This window comes from Equus caballus, chromosome 23 (assembly GCF_041296265.1).
Source record: "Equus caballus isolate H_3958 breed thoroughbred chromosome 23, TB-T2T, whole genome shotgun sequence".
Lineage (NCBI taxonomy): Eukaryota > Metazoa > Chordata > Mammalia > Perissodactyla > Equidae > Equus > Equus caballus.
This window is the reverse complement of record NC_091706.1, coordinates 41,288,084-41,308,011: the sequence shown is the minus strand read 5'-3', so window position 1 is coordinate 41,308,011 and position 19,928 is coordinate 41,288,084. Positions and strand designations below refer to the sequence as shown.

The 19,928-nt window shown below is 37.3% G+C and overlaps 1 protein-coding gene across 4 annotated transcripts in view; it reads right to left on the bottom strand.

Annotated features, from left to right (window-relative positions):
- Window positions 1-19,928, bottom strand: part of KDM4C (lysine demethylase 4C) — a 390,883-nt gene that overhangs the window by 110,205 nt on the left and 260,750 nt on the right. For all 4 annotated transcript variants that reach the window (XM_005605001.4, XM_070248477.1, XM_070248476.1 and 1 more), the window contains one exon: window positions 19,155-19,231. In XM_005605001.4, coding sequence (XP_005605058.2) covers window positions 19,155-19,231 — 77 coding nt within the window. The remainder of the gene's footprint in view (window positions 1-19,154; window positions 19,232-19,928) is intronic.

Genomic DNA, 19,928 nt, shown 5'->3' with positions numbered 1-19,928 from the left:
CCCAACACTCTCCTCACTGTGCTTCTCCATCTCCAGTTGATCCTCAGCTTCCTTTAACAGGCATCTCTTTCACGCCCCTTAAACACTGTGATTTCTGTAATAGGCCCTATTCGCTTCTCTATCCACATCTGTTTGCTGGGCATCTGATCTAGTTCCCTGATTCTCAAAAAGCAAAGCCTGAAACATTTATCTCCTGAGATGCCTGACTGACAGTTCCACAGGCATCTCAAACACACATGCAAAACTGAACTCACATCTTCTTTGCAAGCCTATGCTATTTCAATGTTTCCTACCACTGCAGTTAACTATCCATTCTAGCTCAAGCTGGAAGACATAATTTTCCTCTCATCCTAGATCCAACCAATTGAGTTCTGTCAATCCCACCTCCAAAAGCATTTTCTTCTCTCCATCATCACTGCTGTCACCTTAGAGGATACACCAGCATCCTTCACCAGACCTAAAATACTGAAATAGCCACCCCACAGTCAACTTGGAACCCTCCAGAGTGGGTTTTAATGCTTCTCAGTACTTAATGTGGCCTTGAAGGGCCAGGATCATCAGGCCTTGACCTTGTCCAGCTTCACTTTGCACTCTTCTCCATGCTTAGAAACCCCAGGAACCTCTCATCAGGTCCCCTCTGCCCCCAAACACATCAGACACACACCTGGCTCCATTCTTCATTAATTAAGTTGAAAACATTCTTGACATCTCAACCTAAATACTGATTCCTCCAAGAAAGCTCTCCTAATCCCCTGGCTCAGTTACTTCTCTCTCATTACCCTTGTTAACTATTTGTTAAACTCTTTCTGTTATCCTCACTAAATTGTAAGTTCAATGAACACTGTGAGAATATCTGTCATGTTACTCTTTCTCTACTGTGGTACATAATAGAGAGTATACCCGCCATATGAATTTGTTAAATAAATGAGAAAATATGGCAAAATAGGGCAGAGTGAAAATCTTGAAAATTACCATAGGATTAAAAAATTGCAAAGACCGTCTTGACATACTGAAATACTAAGAAAAGGAAGCTGCAGTCTTCAGTGACTTATCATGGAGTTAAGAAACAGTGATTGGAAATGCAGTCATTTTTGCCATGATTTACCTGAGAAATTGTATTTCTTAGTGCAGGACAAAAATATTCCTGGCCAGGTAAAGTTATTTATGTGACTGACATGATCTTATATGGTATCATTGTTTCTGTTCAATTCACTCAATTTTGAAAAAATAAGTAGGAAAAAGAAAAAGTCATGTCCAGTTACATCATTTTTTGGAATCACCATCCCTCAAATAGGTCAAACTAGCTGATCTGGTAGAAGCACAAAGACGTCAACCTGTCAATGCATTAATCTGTAAATGAATTTGAACTAATGTTCATAGCCCAGTAGAAGGCAATATCAGATAGGACAATTTTTAACCTTTCTCTCCTTTATTTAAATAGAACTTTATCATCAAAGAACAAAACTGATAATTCTAAAACTTAATAGGTTAAAGCAGCCCGAGTTTTCTTAAGAATCTGTGAAATGCCTGATACACTTAAATTTTGGCACCTACCAAACATACTAATGGTACTAGCATCACTTATCTTCAAAGGTAGTAAAAGAACTGAATGAGAAAGTAGGAAGTGACAGAGTGTCTTTCAGGATATCGATTCATCAAATTGATTATCAATAATAAAAATTCTTCTAGTAGAAGAAGAATTCTATATCAAAGCCCTAATTCATTCCAGATTCCATGCCAGAAACATCATATACTTTACCTCCCTTCCTTAACGTGAACTTATTAGGTAACTAATATCCCACTTCATAGATGAGGAAACTAAGATTTAAGAGATTAAGGAACTTGCCTAAAATCATCCAATCCAGGGGTAATCAAACTCTTTCTGTAAATGACCAGATATTTACTAATTTACGCTTTACACAACTACAGAGTTGTTGCAACTCATCAACTCTGCCATTGTAGGACAATATGTAAACAAATGGGTGTTGCCGTATTCCAATAACAACATTATTTACAAAAATAGGTGGTGAGCTGGATTTGACCCACAGGCTGTAGTTTTCCAACCCCCAACCAAGCAGTAAAAGGAGCAGTTGGGGTTTAAGCTCAGGTCTGCCTCACCCCATGTCCATGCTCTTTTTCTCCAGCATCCTCTCCATCTATATACAAGGTAAGGCACAAGATATAAAAGTAAAGTGCCAAATAAACAGGACACTGTGCCTGCTCTGGGAAGCTCACAATTGAGAAGGGGAGATCTATGTGTACTTAACCATTTATGAAGAAGATAATGATAAAGGGCATAACAAGATCCCCACTTCCTCATTTCTATAAATAACTAAGAATGCATTTTTAAACTAATCCCTTCAAAAGAACCCATATTATTAAAAAATTGTGTTACCAAGCAGCATATAACAATCTGTGTTCCCATTTGTTTCATTAATCTAGCTAACAGAACTTCTCATTGGTATGAGATCATTAAATTTATCTCCACTTCATCCTTCAAAGAGTAATGCCATTTCAGGCAAAAGCAACATTTTAAGTTAGTCTGTGCAACCTAACCACAGGCTAAACAAATTCAATTTAACTGAGAAGAAGAACAGTAAAACTAGAGAGCCAAACCATATCATGGTGTTTAACAAAGTGAAAAAGGCCAAGGTTCAAATCACAGTTCTGCCATTTACTAGTGGTATGACCTTGGGCCAGTTACTTACCCTTTGTGCCTCAGATATTTTGTCTGTAGAAGGGGAGAAAATAGAACTTCCCTAAATGAGTTAATAAGTGTAAAGCATTTCATAAAAACACAATAAATACAAGAAGAACAGTGGTTAAATACGTGAAAGTTGAACTGCAGTTCTAGACCACTTAACATAACAATGCCAATGGATGATCCAGGGATAGTGGTCCAGCAGGGAACACAGTACAGAGCTGTCATTAATAATCTCTTGAGGTGCAAAAAGCAAGAAGCAGATCTGGAGAGCAAAGAAAACACTCCAGGAACCTAAAATCCAGGCAGCTAGGCTCCAAAGCAAGGAGAGATCTTCCATAGCTCCAGAAGTTACCAACTCATCTATGGAAAGCAGATGCCAGAGTCTCCACCGTGCACAGAGAACAGACACTGCTGCAGGGAAAGGCCTGATCCCACCCTCAGAACATCTGAAACCAGAATGGACTGGATCAAACCAAAGCTGCAGCAAAGCTCAGACCCACCTCAAGCACACCTCAGACTGACTTCACTCCCACTCTAGAAACCTGTTCTTTCTAGACCAAGGGGCACACCCTTCCTGAAAATAATAACACTAACTTCATTTGCTACAGACAAAACGTCCAGCACACAGTCAGAAAAAGTACAAGGTACACTAACAAGCAAGAAAATATGATTTATGATCAAGAAAGGAAAAAATAAAATCAGACACAAAGACGGACATGACATTGGAATTATCAGACAGAGAGTTTAAAATTAGTAAGTTCAAAATGCTAAAAGATCTACTGAAAAAAGATAGACAATATATGTGAAGAGATGGGAAAATTTTAGCAAAGTCATGGAAAGTACTTAAAAACAAATATAAATGGTAGAAATGAAAAAATATGACATCAGTAATGTTGAATTCATTAGATAGACTTCAAACCAGACTGGAATTGGCAGAGTAAAAGTTCAATAACTTTAACGACATGAATAGAAAATATAAGAAATAAAGCAGTTATAATAATGAACAGGGGGCCGGCCCGGTGGCCAAGTGGTTAAGCTCGCCTGCTCCACTTTGGTGGCACAGGGTTTCACCAGTTCAGATCCTGGGCATGGACATGGCACTGCTCATCAGGCCATGTTGAGGCAGCATCCCACAAGCCACAGGCTAGAAGGACCTACAACTAAAATAAACAACTATGTACTGGGGGTATCTGGGGAGAAAAAGAAAAAAAAAATAGAATGAACAGAGATCTAAGGGAAAATAACAACCTATTCAGTTTATGTCTAATTAGAGTCTGAGAAGGAGAGGAAGGACAGAATGGGTGAGAAGAAATATTTGAAGAGAACTTTCCAAAACTGATAAAAGACATCAACCCACAGATCCAAGATGCCCAGCAAACTCCAAGCAAATAAATACAAAGGAAACACACCTAAATATACAGCAGCCAAAATTCTGAAAACCAAATATAAACAACATATCTTAAAAGCAAAGAAAAGACACATTGCAGTAAACAACTACTGAAATTACACCTGAAATCTAACTAGAAACACTGGAGGCAAATGGCAATGGAAAAGCATCTAAAAAATACTGAAAGAAAAAAGCTGGTAACCTGGAATTCTATTTCCAGAGAAAATATCCTTTGAAAATGAAGACGAAATAAAAACAATCTCATAGAGACAAAAATCTAAGAGAATTTGTCTCGAGGACATTCACATTATAACAAATGCTAAAAATAAAATTCTTCAGAATGAAGGAAAATGACACAGAGGAAGGAAATGACAAAGAGAGGAAGAGAGCAAGAGAGAGACAGAGATAGAAACTCTAAGTTTCATTAAACGACTTGACTGTTTCAAACAAAAATAAAAATACTGTGGAGTATGGTGTATGCAGAGGCAAAATCTAAGACCACAAAAGGAAGGAGGTTAATGAAATTATACTGTTGTAGGGTTCTTACATAATTCATAAAGTAGGATGATATTATTGCAAAGTGGATTGTGATAATTTAAAAATGAAAATTGCAATTGTCAGCAACCACCTATAACAAAGGCCTCAAGAAACTCCCAAACATTAAGTTCTAAGGAATATAAGTTCACAATTAAAACTCAAAAACATGCAAGAAAATGTGGTTCCATGAGCAGAAAAAACAGACAGAATTAGATGCACAATGATCTCAGACGCAAAATGCAAAATAAGCATTTTAATATGTTTAAAAATTAAAAGTGGGCATTAAGAATTTAAGTAACAGACTATAAATAAAGGACAAACCAGGATTTTAAAAACAATATAGAAATTCTATAACAAAAAAATAATTGAAATTAAAAACTTAAAGGATATGTGGAGAGCAGATTATTCTTAGTTTAAGAGAGAATTAGAAAACAGAGAGAGCTGAATAAATAACCAAAAATAACACAAACTATTCAATAATGAATTTAACTGAATGAAGTGCGTGTGCTCACATGTATGTGTCTGACTCATAAAAATAAATTCCAATTAATTTACAGACCTAAACTCAAAAACTGAACTATAAAAATATTAAAAGAAATTTTAGGTAAATATAGTTATGAATTTAAGATAAAGATGACTGCTTAACATAACATTTAAAAGATAAAAGGCATATCAAAAAGATGAATAAATTCTGACTATATGAAAATTTTTAAATTCCAAAGGATAAAATATTATATAAATTAGCACAAAATATGAAAATATTGCCCATACAAAACAAAGATTGTCATCCAGAAAATATTTTTTTTAAATCCACACTTTTGAAAAGTAAACAAAAGATTCAAAGACTCCTCACTGCCAATAAACATATGAAAGATATCCAACTTCGAGAATAAAGGAAATGAAAACTAAAATAATGAGATAAAACTTCAGATTTTTAAATCAGAAAATATATAGTTTTGGCATCTGTGTATTGTTATGCTAGCTTCAGAGAGGAATTTGGCATTATCAATCAAAATTTTAAATGCACATAGGAGCTGGCCCGGTGGTGCAGTGGTTAAGTTTGCACCGTCCGCTTCGGCGGCCCAGGGTTCACCCGTTCGGATCCTGGGTGCAGACATGGCACCGCTTTGCAAGTCATGCTGTGGCAAGTGTCCCACATATAAAGTAGAGGAAGATGGGCACAGATGTTAGCTCAAGGCCAGTCTTCCTCAGCAAAAAGAGGAGGATTGGCAGCAGATGTCAGCTCAGGGCTAATCTTCCTCAAAAAAGAAAAAAAAAGGAAAAAAGAAAAAAATTCTTAAATACACATAAATTATGACTCAGCAATTCAACTTCTTGGAATCTAAGATAAACATTTATTTCTATGCAAAAGGAGGAATGTACAACGATGGTCATTTAATTTCTGTTTATAACAAACAGTTCTCTCTGGGAGGAACAGGAATTATCAGTTGCTTAGATTTTATTTGTAATGTCTGAATTTTTTATTCAGTAGATTCAAGCTTAAAATTAAAATAGTAATGCAAAAGATACAGTAAATCCATAAATACCGAGTCACTAAGAATTACACAGTATTAAATGAAAACACTAAGGCATGTTAAATAAACTGGGATACCACTGGGTCCCCCAGGAACGCAAGACATAACATTAGTTTACGCATAGAAAAGATCGGAAAGGCCAACTGACAAAACGCTATCAGTAGTTTTCTGTAAAAAATGAGATTTGAGCATTTGAGAGTGATGGGAATGAGACTTTCCTAACAATATTTAGTACTCTTATATTAAAAAAAGAAAACCCACAGACACACAAAGAAATTAAACCTTTTTCAATTAAATACGTGTAATTTAAAATTAATGTAACCAAGGAAGTTTATCCTATTTTTTCTATTTTTTTACTCAAATGAAAATTTTAAATGGGCACCTACAATTTCTTCCAAAGTCTTTCAGAGTACCGAATTTCCTTCCAATCTAACCTATGGAGACACCCAAACCGTTCAGCCTTGCAGAACAAAATAAATAAATAAAATTCAATAGTCAGTGCTCATTGCCAGCCTTGTTTTATCTTGTGTTTAATGAGCATGCCTTTTCCAGAACAATAACACCCAGAATAAAATGACTCACTATTATAAAGATTTAGATATATTGCTAGTCAAGCAATGTTTCCTAAAACAAAACAAAAAAATACACCAAAATGCCTGTTACAACATGATTACTCCATAAGGCAGCTGTTATTCCTATCTCCCAAGTTCAGCATTAAAAGAGCTATTCTGTTCTATTCCCTCCCCTCAGGGCAGCTAAACGCTGAATGAAAAAGTATAAATTCAGATCATATTCTGAACATTGTACCTTTCCTGCTTCAGTCCCTTTCTCTCACTTAATACCATTCACAAAATCCCTTTTTAGCAATACCAAGTATTTGTAAAATCTGGTTTCATAAAACCACTGAGATGAAGAGCGTGTATACCAATTTACAACATGGAATGATTTCTTTATGGCCCAGTTATTAAACCATGAAAAAGAGTGTTTATAATCAAAGTGCTGACACAACATTAACAACGGTGGTGAGAAGGACAGTGTTATAATACGGCCACCGCACTTGTTCATCATCTGTAGTAGAGGGAACTCATGTTCCAATGGCTCTTCTATAAAGCATCAGTTAAAGAAATGCCAATACCAACATTCTCAGGCTGCCTCGTAAGAAGCTCTCATTTCAGCTGACATATCCATATAATGCCCCTAAAGCCAATTTTCAGTGCTACAGAAAAATGATGAGATTTTGAAGTACCTCCCCACACCCTTATTTATCTGACATGTTCATAACAGAAATGCAAAACCGTAAAATAGGGCTGTCTGAGCTAGGAAAACAAAGAGTAATTAATCACATTAACGGAAAACTAGCTTACAAAGTGCTGATCAACAAAACATGGAAGAACCATTTCTGGAGACGAGGCCCATTTATCAGGGTTGGAGAGAGGACAGGATCCACATAAGGACAGGGATAGTATGAACTCTGAATGATCAGGAAATTGAATGACAGGTTTCCTGCAATTATCTTCTGAATGGAAATTCCACAGATTTCAGTGAATTTTATACTAGCAAGTGAGTTCTCTAATTAGATGCCCCCATCTAATTTGTACTGTCAGTGAAAGTATACATTCATTCAACACATACTGGTTAAGCACCATGCTGTGTTCTAGACACTGGGTTACAGCAGTGAACGAAAAAGATCCTGACCTCAGTGAACTTACATTCTGCTGGGCCAGCAGACAAAGTAAATCAGCAGATTATTTGGATGGCAGAGGATGTTCAGTGCTATGGGAATGGGCCATGGAGTCATCCAGGGAAAGAGAATTCTGACAGATTCCTGGTCTTTTCTAATAGAAAAGGTGATCACAAAGTAAGAGGAAGAATATCTGATACAGCTTCATAGGCCATGGAAAAAGGTGACAGCTTTACTCTGACTGAGAGAGGAAGCACCTGTAAGGTCTGAGCTCAGCAAGGACATAATCTGACTGACATTTTAATTGGATCATTCCAACCACAGCAGCCGATAGAGGTTCAAGGGGAGAAGTGAGAAGAGAAGTTAGTGGGTTCCTGCCCTAATCCAGGAAACAGGTAATGAGTGGATTAGTCTGAGTAATACCAGCAGAGGTGATTAAGAAGTGGCCAGGATTCTGGATTCATTTTAAAAGTAGACAAGACAGGATTTACTGTTAGACAGATGTGGGGAATGAGAAAAAGAAACAAATTGAATCTAACTCTAAAGTTTTTGGCCTCAGCAGCTGGAAGCCTGCAGGAGAAGAAGATTTGGAATTCAGTTTGGCACAGAGTGAATCTGAGATCTACTGGACATGCAAGAGGAGTTGCTCAGGAGTTGGCTATATGGACCTGAACCTCAACGGAGAGGCTGAGCTGGACACAGAAATGTACAAGCCATCAAAGACTGATGCTGTTTAAAACCATTAAAGCTATGAGATGGGATGAGACTGCCAAACGGGTTTATGTGGAGAAGAGGCTCACGTTTTGAACTCTGGGGAGAGAAAAGAAGTGGCCGGTAAAAGAGGAGGAAAAGCAGGAGAGTGCAGGGTCCTGGAAGCTGAATGAAGACAGTGCTTCAAACAGGAGGCAGTGATCAAGTGATTGTGCCAGTGAAACAGGAGTTCCCAGGGAAACATGGCATGAAGGCTGTGACAGAGTAAGTTTAAGAGAGAAGCTGGGGAGAAGAATTGGAGAGAGTTAATAAAGACAAGTCCTCTAAGGAGTTTTACTAGATATAGGGGCATGGAGAAATAGGGTGGGAGCTGGTGGGGAAGAAAGATCAAGAGGTTTTTTGAGGTTTATTTGAAGATGGAAGAAATAACAGCTTGTGTGGATGATAACAATAATCATCTCAAGAGGGGAACATTGACGATGTGGGAAAGAAATGATTTTCTGGAACCATATCCTGTTTATAAGAGAGGGGATGGCCCTAGGTAGGATATTATAGACATGATGCAGGTGGAAACTCGCACATCTCTACTGATGGCTTCCTGTTTCTCAGTGAAATATGAAGTGAGTTCGTCAGGTGAGAGGGAGGATGGGGAGAAGATGGGGAAGCTTCAGGTGACAGAAGGTATGAAGCAGACAACCAGGAGAGTGGTAGGTAGTGTGAATGGATGATAGAAATGTAGTATGAATTACTGGCACCATCGAGGACACACCTACAGTTATAAATTGAAAGCAAGAGCGATCTGCATATTGGGTGCTTCTCCACAGCCACATTCAGCTACAGGGGTGCAGGTGCAGAGTAGAGAGACAGCTGCACTTACCAGAACTGAGTATGCCAAAGGAGAATAACAAAGTCAGAAGGTGGCAGGGGACTGACAGTATGTGCAAGGGAATATTTAGCTAAAACAGAAGTAAGGATAAGAGGGCAGAGAGAGACTGAAAAGTTGGGAGCATCACTGAATCATATGTCACAGTGAGGTTAAAGGATTGCTGGAGTCCAGGAACTAGAGGGTGTGGGCTAGCAAGACGGAAGAAGGTAGTCAGAGAAAGATGCCTGAAATTGAGAGACGACGCTGAAAATGTTAAGATTCCTAGCAGAATGCCAAACGGTTAAGAGTGGAAACTAACGACTCTTTCAAAAGCTTGTTTCTCTATTGAGCAGGTTTTAGTTCTCTAGTACCACAATAACAAATTACCTCAAACTTAATGACTTCAGAACAATATAAACGTGCACAGTTCAGTAAGTCAGGAGTTCACAATGGCCTCACTGGGCTAAAGTCAAGGCATCAGCAGGGTGATTCCTTTCTGGAGGCTCTTGGCGAGAATCCATTTCTTTGCCCTCTCCAGCTTTTAGGAGCCGCCCACATGCCCTGGCTTGTGGCCCTCCTCCCCCATCTTCAAAGCCAGCAACAGCAGGTCAAGTACTTCTCATATCATATCACTCTGATCTCCTCTTCTGCCTCTCTCTTCCACATTTAAGGATGCTTCTGACTGCACCAGGTGTACCCACATAACCAGCATAATCTCCCTATCATAAGGTCAGCTGATTAGCAACTTTAATTCCGTCTACTACCATAATTCCCTTTTTCATGCAATATAACATACTCACAGGATCCAGGAATTAGGACATGTACATCCTGAGGGAGGGAGGTGTGCATACTACATTGTAACTATTTAAATATCATCATACAACCATTTGTATGAAAGGAAAATAACAGAAAAATACAGTCATTCTCTGTGTTTGTTTCAAATTACATGTTGTTACTGGATTTATCTTTCTGATGGCATTGCTTACACCACTATAAAAATTAATTTGAGGTTTGCAGAGCACCTATCTGGTAGCAGGGTGGCAAGCCTGGCACATGCTTGGTGGCAAGGAGAAGCACCTCTATAATTTAAGACTGGTCAGAGGTAATCTACATGGAACTTACTGCATTTACATAATAGTATTTCCAAGATCCTGAGCAAAGTACTTCAAGTTGAACACATATCTTACTTTGTTAAACCATACAACATTTGGCTTTCAAATAAAAACCCAACTGGTTTATTCTTTCTTCCCAGCATGACCTTTGATAACAAATGGCGAAGTACATGATTTCTTCATCCTTCCACTGGACTAATTTTTGCACTCATGAGAAATGCCTGCACTGCACTTTTTCCCCCTTCACTCTTCCTAGGGACCTCTTTCCTCATTGCTAAGATGTGCCTTGTAGCCCAGCGACCTCCGGGCATGCACATCCTGGTGTGCTATGCTCCCCATAATGTCAGTCATTATTCTTCCTGACTTGACTTGTGCTCTCTGGTTGAAGCTCTTAAGATTAATGAGGCATTTGTTCTCAATCAAGAAGCTATTTATGAATATAGTTCCACTTACAATAAGCTATGTAGACTTCTCTTTCTCTCCATTACCAAGGGGGGGGGGGCTGATGTTTATTGAACAAAAGGGAGAACAAAGAACAGAAAAAAATGAATTGTGTCTTTCTAACCTGTAAGCAGTTCACTAACGGAAAGGCTTCCACATCATAGCTATGCTGTCAAGATAACTGATATCCTCCAATGTGCTGTTCTATGTGGTTAAAGTAAAATAATTATTACCACCCTGGCCTTTGTGAGCCAAGGTGTAAGTCTGCAGCTGTTCAGAACAATCTTTCTCCTCAGGAGGCAAGAGGTAATTTTGAACTCAAATACGTTACCTCAAATGGGAGAGTGTGGTCCTGGCCAGCGGCTTACAGAGACACCTCAAAGGGGAGGAGCAATGGCGTAAGCATCCACTTGGCTACAAATGGCCACAGCCCACTTGGGTATGTCCTACCTTTAGCAAGAACGAAGCCTTTCTTTTTCTACCAGTTTTACTACATATGTGGATTAAAGGCTGACAGCCTCTCAGGCTGAAACCTCTCATCATCTGGCCTTGACAGTATCCCATGGAATAAAAATATACAGAGTAAAACACATCACAGGGAGCAGCAGTGCCACCACGACCCCTCAAGGCCATAAGTCAATCTGATCTAAAAATCAATGGCTCTGATCCACAAAGCCACTTTAGAGCTCTTCGTAAATGAAAAACGTCACTGCTGTGGTCACTGGGGACACTGGATTCAGGAGATTATCCAGTTCTGGGAAAGTCCTCCAGGCAGAAACTAGAGTAAATATGAAAGGGTAAAGAAACTGCTCTACTCAACCACCCACTAACGCTAATTATTCTATGTTACATAGATAACCAATTATACTAGAAATTAGTGTGGCTTTATTTTCAGTGTAAACTAACAAAAATGATTCAAAAGCACTGCTCAGAATTAGGCCAGTTGTTCAGCCTTCTTCCCAAACTAAAAACGAGTAACCAGGTGTAGGGGCCCTGGGAATCTGGGGGTCTGCGTGCTGCCTCAGTTGGGCTCTCTTACCATGTAGCGGGGGCCTGAGCAAAGGATTTACTCTCTCAAACCCCTGGGCCAGTATCTGTGAAACGAGATTTCTGATATAGAAGAATCCTTTAGTCTTTATCACTATTAAATTTTACGGAAGCGAGGAAAATTCTATCCCTGCTACTTATGTTAGTTTATATTTAAATCAGTAGTTATTCTGAATTTCTGGGTCAAAAGTTAAAAAATGAAATTTTACTTTTTTTTTAAATAGAAGACTTCCAAGAGTCAAATGATGGGCAAGTTCTAGCATTTATTATAAGTACTACTACTTTTATTTGGGGAGTTGAAGAAGAGATATAAAGATTGTGTTATGGGCTAAGGGTGACATAATGTTCAACCACACAAATTTTCTTTAGTAATCTCCACCCTAAGAGAACTGCTACTTTAGATAGACAGCGATACCTCCAGATTCAATAGAGTGTAGTTAGCGTGGCTTCATAACAAATGTACCTCCATCTACAGGACCCAGCCTCAATGCAATGTGGGAGACAAAAGACTCTCCTAATATACCATCTCCCTCCATTATTAAAGTAAATATTAGAGTTCCAGGGGCGGGGTCTCCATAGTTCCCAAAGATGTCGAGTTACCAGTATTCGGAGAAGATTGATCATTTTTACCTGAGACTTAAGAGTTGAGAGTTAAGACTAGGGTACATTCCAAAGATCAGGAGTTCACATAAATATGCTCCAACAAAAGAATTAGATTCTTTAGTTGACAAGCTCTAGCAACACCATGGGATTGGAGTTTTGTAAAGGCCACTACCTAATGAACTTCTGCTATTTAACTGTGAGACTATGATTTATGCAGAGAAAAGACTTCATTTTCGTTCAGAAGCCAAAAAATAGCTATGTGCAGCCTTGGAGAGCATGAATGGCAATGACCTCAACCCAGGCTGTAGATGCCACCCATTTACAATCAAGCAAGAAAAAATAAAGAGACACCAAAATGTTTATTTTTAATCATTGCAATTGCATATTCTAATCTTTGTAAGAAGAAAGGAAATGATGATTCCAAATGAACATCAAAGTATAGCTTGCTCATATCTAACTGTTACTCCATTTTTAAAAACAAATAAGCAAAATAAAGGGCACAGTGAACAAATGCACAGCCAACATGAAAACCTATTTCATGTTTGGGTTTTGATTTCTTAAAACCACTTAGGGAAAAAAACACAATATTATGCTTGTTATACATATACAATACAACTTTATTATCCTATAGAGTACAATAAACACTCTTCAACTGATAATAAATGTGTACAATTACCAAGTTTATGCACTTCATTATACAGAATGAAAATTCTAACCTATAAACTGTTTTTTTAATTTTTCATTACAAAATCTACTTTTTCATAACATGGAATTATTCGTCCAAAAATATAATGTATAGCTGGTGTTTTTACACATATCACTTTCAAATGAAAATATTCAAACAAATTCTCCTGAATTAAGTGTAATGGGATATATTGAAATAAAAAGGAATTTACAGGATAATGCATATTGCCATACATTCCCAAACAGCAGGTAGATAAAGTCATAGTAAGGCCTTGAAGTCACTTTTTAAAGTTTCCTTTAGCTCATGAAAACTACACTAATCCAGCCAATAATTACCAGTGTCACTTCTATTCCTATACTTCTGTTACTCATCACCCCTGACCAGGTTAAGAAGTGCATAAATAAATTTAGTTTTCTTGAAGGTCCCCAACTCTTAAGGAAAACTAATTAAAGCAAAATGGAAATACAAAGCAACGCAGAATCAAGGGATTTTAGGGTCAGAAGGTCTAGGGACCTTAGATACACATCTCTAGTTGAACTTCTCATTATAGTCCTGTGCCGCATAACAAGGTTTCAGTCAATGACAGACCACATATATGACAACGGTCTCATAAGATTAGCCCCATATAGCCTAAATGTGTAGTAGACTACCCCATCTAGCTTTGTGTAGGCATACTCTATGATGTTCACATAATGATGAAATTGCCTAACGATGCATTTCTCAGAACGTGTCCTTGTCATTAAGTGACGGATGACTGTACACTGCTTTTAAATCTTCCTTTAATTTAGACTTTGTTTAGATTATAAGTATGGGAGCTACTGCGTCTACCCTGCCCACCCCCCAAGAATGCTATAAGGTAATAAAAAAGCTTCCTAGCAAGACACAGCACAAATGATACTTTATCTGAAAATTTTCAGACTGACAATGAAAAACTACAGCACAGGCTTAATGCTGCCATGGGCGGAAGACGGGCAACTCATGATTTGTCAGAGTCATAAATCTGAGTATGATGTGACTTCCCCTGATACGTTACCAATGTTCACATGCAGTTTTCACTCCTATTTATGGCATTAAAACAAACATCTTATAGCTCCCCCCTCCTGAAAAGTCCCTGAAGAAATGTCCAAATTTCCTGGAAAGAAACCACCACCAAAGAACTCCATTATCCCTACATTTTAAAAAGAGAAAATCTTATCCATATTCCTTTTTAACCTCTTTAATCTGATTATATTTATTTATTCTTTAGAATTCTACATTATAAATTCTTCAGAAGATATTATAGAAAATCCTTCTATTTTTAATTAGCATACTACCTCTTAGTACTCTTCATAGTGTTAGGCACATGGTAGAATTAAGTATTCAGGTTACCAGTCCATTGCAGACATTTAACTAACATTTCCCTTAATCATTAGAAGTGTAGTCCCAAAGCAGAGTTCAGGTATTTCACAGAAACACTCAGACTCGAAAAAATATATTTTTCAATGTAGGGATAAAAAAGAAAACAGTGGTGAAAACCCTGAAAGAAAGCAATACAAATTCTGCATTTTTACAGTGAGAATATTAGCATTATATTTTTAATTAGAAGTAACTTATAGTCATTATACCATGGAAATCAATAAACAGATTAGACACAAACTATAGTAATTTAGGTCAAAAGTGAATTGATTCACATTAAGAATCAAAATAACAAGAAACACATGCTAGAATCAGAGTATCGACATTCTACACCTAAAAACAGAACTTGGTAACACTGGGATGTGCTCTAAAGTGATACTATAGTGAAGGAGTAAAAACTGCTCCAAAATGAATTATATAGTCACAAAAGGGTTGAAAACAAACAGAGCTGACAATAAAATAACCTACTAAAGTTGGATTATAAGGCATAAACTCAAACACAGCTTTCAGAGAGTTGTGTCTATTTATCTGAGCAGCACCGAAACAGGACAAATAGGCAAAGCAATGATATTTAGTTAGAATGATGGGGTATACAACCTGAACCTCGGGGCAGACAGGTATTTGGGGGGTTCTTTGACTATTTCATCTCATTTTGTTTGAATTTAAGCATAGAGCCAGGATGCTAGAACCCAAGTTAGGGCATAATCCAAAATTTCTAACTAATCTCTTCTTCCAACACATGCAGCTGAAGCTGCAATACAGCTTCTTGTTCCTTATTTTAATTGACATGAATGGATAAAGAAAAGAAATGGTAGCAAAATGAAACATAGTGAGGACTAAATGAAAATTTTGGATATGGTGAGAGCACTGAAGATCACAGATAAAGATCCAGCCCACATCACTGTGAACGCGATCTTCCTACTTTATGCTCTACTAGTTCAGAAATGACCCGACACTACACCAGCTGATAGGGGTGCTACAGAGAGGAAGGAGACAAAGTCTGGGTTCCAGTTGCTTAAAAACTAGCAGGGCAGTTGGGTCCAGAGTGATGCCCACTCTTTAGAACCGGTAGATAAAAAGACAGCTGGTCTGTGAGCACTGCTCCCCATACATCCTCAGCTTTGCTCTCTACACATATCCCCAGGTACCTTGCCCAGGTTAAAGTTAACAAAACGAACTACCTTCTAATGTATGAATGCACTTAATTATTCATCGTCTGGGATTGGATGATGTAATCTCTAGGATACCTTTGCTTCCAAAATTTAAATTATTGACGCTTAACTCTATGATATAGCTACTATTATAGTTGCCCTTTTTTTTCCAGCTTTATTGAAATATAATAGACATACAACACTGTGTAAGTTTAAGGTGTACAACATGATGATTGGATATACGTATATATTGAGAAATGATTACCACAATAAGGTTAGTTAACCATCTATCACCTCACATAGTTACGTGTGTGTGTGTCCGTGTATCTGTATGTTTCTGTTGTGTGTGTGGTGAGAACTTTAAAGATCTGCTCTCTTAGCAACTTTCAACTTTCAGTAACTTTGTTAACTATACTCACCATGCTGTATATTAGACCCTCAGAATGTATTTATCTTATAACTGAAAATTTATATCCTTTGACCATCTTTACCCATTTCCTCTACTCCTCCTACCCCTGGCAACCACCAATCTACTCTCTGTTTCAATGAATTAGGTTTTTTTTAAGATTCCACAAATAAGTAAGAACATACAGTATTTTTCTTTCTCTATCTGACTTATTTCAGTTAGCATAATACCCTCAAGGTTAATCCAATGTTATTACAAATGGCAGGATTTCCTTCTTTTTTTATGGCTGAATATAGTATTCCATTTTGCGTGTGTGTGTGTGTGTGTGTGTGTGTGTGTATAAACGGACACATATATATACACTCATATATACCACATTTTCTTTATCCATTCATCCATCTGTGGATACTCTTTTTAAAAAGAAGCTTTAAAAAATAGACCCAGTACATGTGCAATTCTCACACAAAGCTTATGAATATGAACACGAGGTATTTCAGGCTACCCTCTCCTTTTCCTCAAGATTTTCAAAGTACTCACCATAAAAGGAAACAGAATTAACTAGAACGATCACATTTGTTGTATAAACATATATTCTAAGTAAAATATGCTATTGGAGTCTTTTGCATTCATGATGAATAAGTTTTACCTTCACAAAGTATGTTTAAAAAGAAAATCCCAAGAAACAATTAAGAATTAGAGCTAGTGAAGTACAAGCCAGCAATGAAATATCATGTGACCTCGCCTGCACTGTTAGATTTCCACTAGCTCCTCTAGAGCCTCCTTATTTAAGAGGAGATCGATCTAAGCTTCCTCTGGAATCTAAAGCTGACAATATGAGACTGATTCCTGAAGAAGTCAAGTCTTAAAGATACTTTTAAAATGCAATCATTCCAGCCACAAAAGCCAAAAAAACAAACTTAAGTGTTTAGTAAAAATTAATATTGCAACACTCACTGCCACACTAAATAAGGGTGTTAAAGCCAGAGTACCAATATTACCAGTTACTTCTCTGCAAAGCTTAAACTGAAATTCAATTATTTCTCAGGAGAAAAATTTAGGAATAGAGCCTCATAGACAAAGTTTACTCAAAATGGATAAATTGAAAAAACAATTGGTTCACTGAATTCGGATCATTTCCCATTAGAAATAAGAAATTACGTGGGTTTACAAAATCATTGTAAAGTTGTATTCAAGAGTTCCCATTCCTATTGCAAATTGGAAGAGATTTACATGGTATAAATATTAAAATACAAAAGGCATACGGCATCTTCAAGAGTGAGAGGCGTTAAGATTAATAGAAAGATGCTTTAAATCAATTCCAAAGAGTGATTAATCTAAGTATTTCCTTCTTAAGACATGCTAAAGGAAAACAGCAAAATCGATCAGAAGCAGCCTTAGAATCAGTGGGTGGCCTGCGCCTGGCTCTGCCATGCAAAGGGCAATGGTACCTTGGATAACAGGAATGCTCAGTGTGCGAGCACAGGAGCCAAGCAGTAACTGTGGATGGAACAGAGAACTCTTCATGCCTTGGTGAACTGGATTAGAATATCTCTAATTTCTAAACCTACACTTCAGGGTGAATGAGAGGACATCAGTGATCAAAATGATTCCACAAGGCTTTACTTTGGCTCATACAATAGGAAGACAACTTGCATGGTAAACAAGGGCTGAATATATTTATTATAGGAGGACTTTCTGATTGATTTAAAGATACTCTATATTTACATCGTTTTTCTTAACATAATGATCACACCAAAGGAAGTACCAAAATGTTTTCTGGACCCACTAATGAAAAGACTTATGTCGAAGATATTACCTCTAACATCAAATACATAAGATCATTTGGACAATAAAGAGTGACCATATTTTCCCGTTTTCTCCTCACTACCCAAAGTGAATGCCAGCAATAAAATCATTGGAAACAACATCCGCACGGATGCCTTTAATTTATAGTCACCATATGTCTCTTTCAACACTGAGAGCTAAACATTCATAATCATGACATAAATTTTCATCATGCAAGGCATTTTCCTTACATTGTCCTTCAGATTTTCAAGTTTGGTTGAAAGGAAATTTAATTCATTGTCATTAGAGATGATTGAGGAATAAAGGAAACGTTACCATTATAATCAAAATCACCAAGCTGAGCATCTGCTCTGAGACCAAGAGTGAGGGAGACAGTGTTGAGATCTGACAGATCCTCATTTTCAAGAATATTCTCATACCTCTTGAAAAGAATTTTTAAGAAAAATTAAGGTAGCACATAATTAAATGGAAAAATGAGTGACAGAGTAAATTAATGAACGGAACTCAACGCTTGGGTGTAAGCTAGTTTCAACAGTCTTCAGGAAAAACAATTTAGATGAAGAGGAATCTGTGTCCCCCATGTCGGGGATCATTGTTGTTAAAGGTTCTGTCTCAAGTTCACAGCAATGCTTGGCATAGAGCAGACACTAACATTTGTTGAAGTATGAACATATGGATGAATAAATGGGGGAAGACCTCATGCTAGTTGAATAGTTGTGAATCAGCATGGTTTCCTCAGGGGTTAGTGAGGATCCCCACCTTGACTGTTACTTAGAATACTTATTTTCAAGAATTGCAAAATAGAGCTAGGCAGGAAAATGAACTAATATTTTGGACCTGCTCTGACAATGGCAGTCTCTGTAGGTTCCTGAGTAGAGGAGTGACACCTAGAACTTTATTGACTATTTCTATGATGGATACAGAGCCACCATGTAGGATGATTTAGAAAGAGAAGACTAAAAATACAGATAAGTGTGGAACTGCACACAAAAGCATGTATACAATCTTACCTTACCACTGGATTTAAATGTGTCCACAGTAGATGGAGAGACAAGAGGGGTTAATAGATACTAAAATAAGCCACTTACTGCTGACCATGCATTTCTTTTGCACCGGGCACACAGCCATCCATCACAGATCTCATGAGAAGGGATACCATAACAACCTATAAAATAATCGAATGGATCCATGAATTAGGTCTTTTGCATTATGACAATATTACATATCTTAGCACTGAATAATAAAATCAGAACAACTGCCTACCATACCATTTCTGATTCTTAGAACAAAACATAAGCAAGGCTGTCTCAAAGATACTTTCAATTCTCATGCCTCATAGCTAATAGGATGGCAGTCCCAGGAAATATGAGCGTGTGAGTCTTAATAGTTAGTAATACTCAGAATAGTTACCATAGAGAATACTGATGATAATTCTTAAATAGACAATAATAAAATTTCCACACTGTCAGGTCTGGTCCGTGACTCATGCAAAACATATTTCAAAATAAGTTGCAATTCTTGAAGCGAAGTTTAAAAAGTTTTACAATAAAACAATAAACTAACTTTGACAGAATATTTTTTAAATTAATGTTATTTAAAATTACATTTCAAAAAGTATGTTTAATTAGCTTTAATTTCAGTGAGAGGGACAAAGGATTCATGGTTAGTGATGAAGGGATGTCTGTGATTCTACTTGTCTTTTCAGTACATGCCTGACTCAAAATAACTATTTGAGAGAAGAGCTGTGGATGCAAATAATATATGGAGCAATCATAGGGTACCAATAAACACGTGTTACTCTGACTTCCTGAAATACGAGGGTTTGGAAAGACTTAAATGAATAATTTTTAATATCAAAGTTC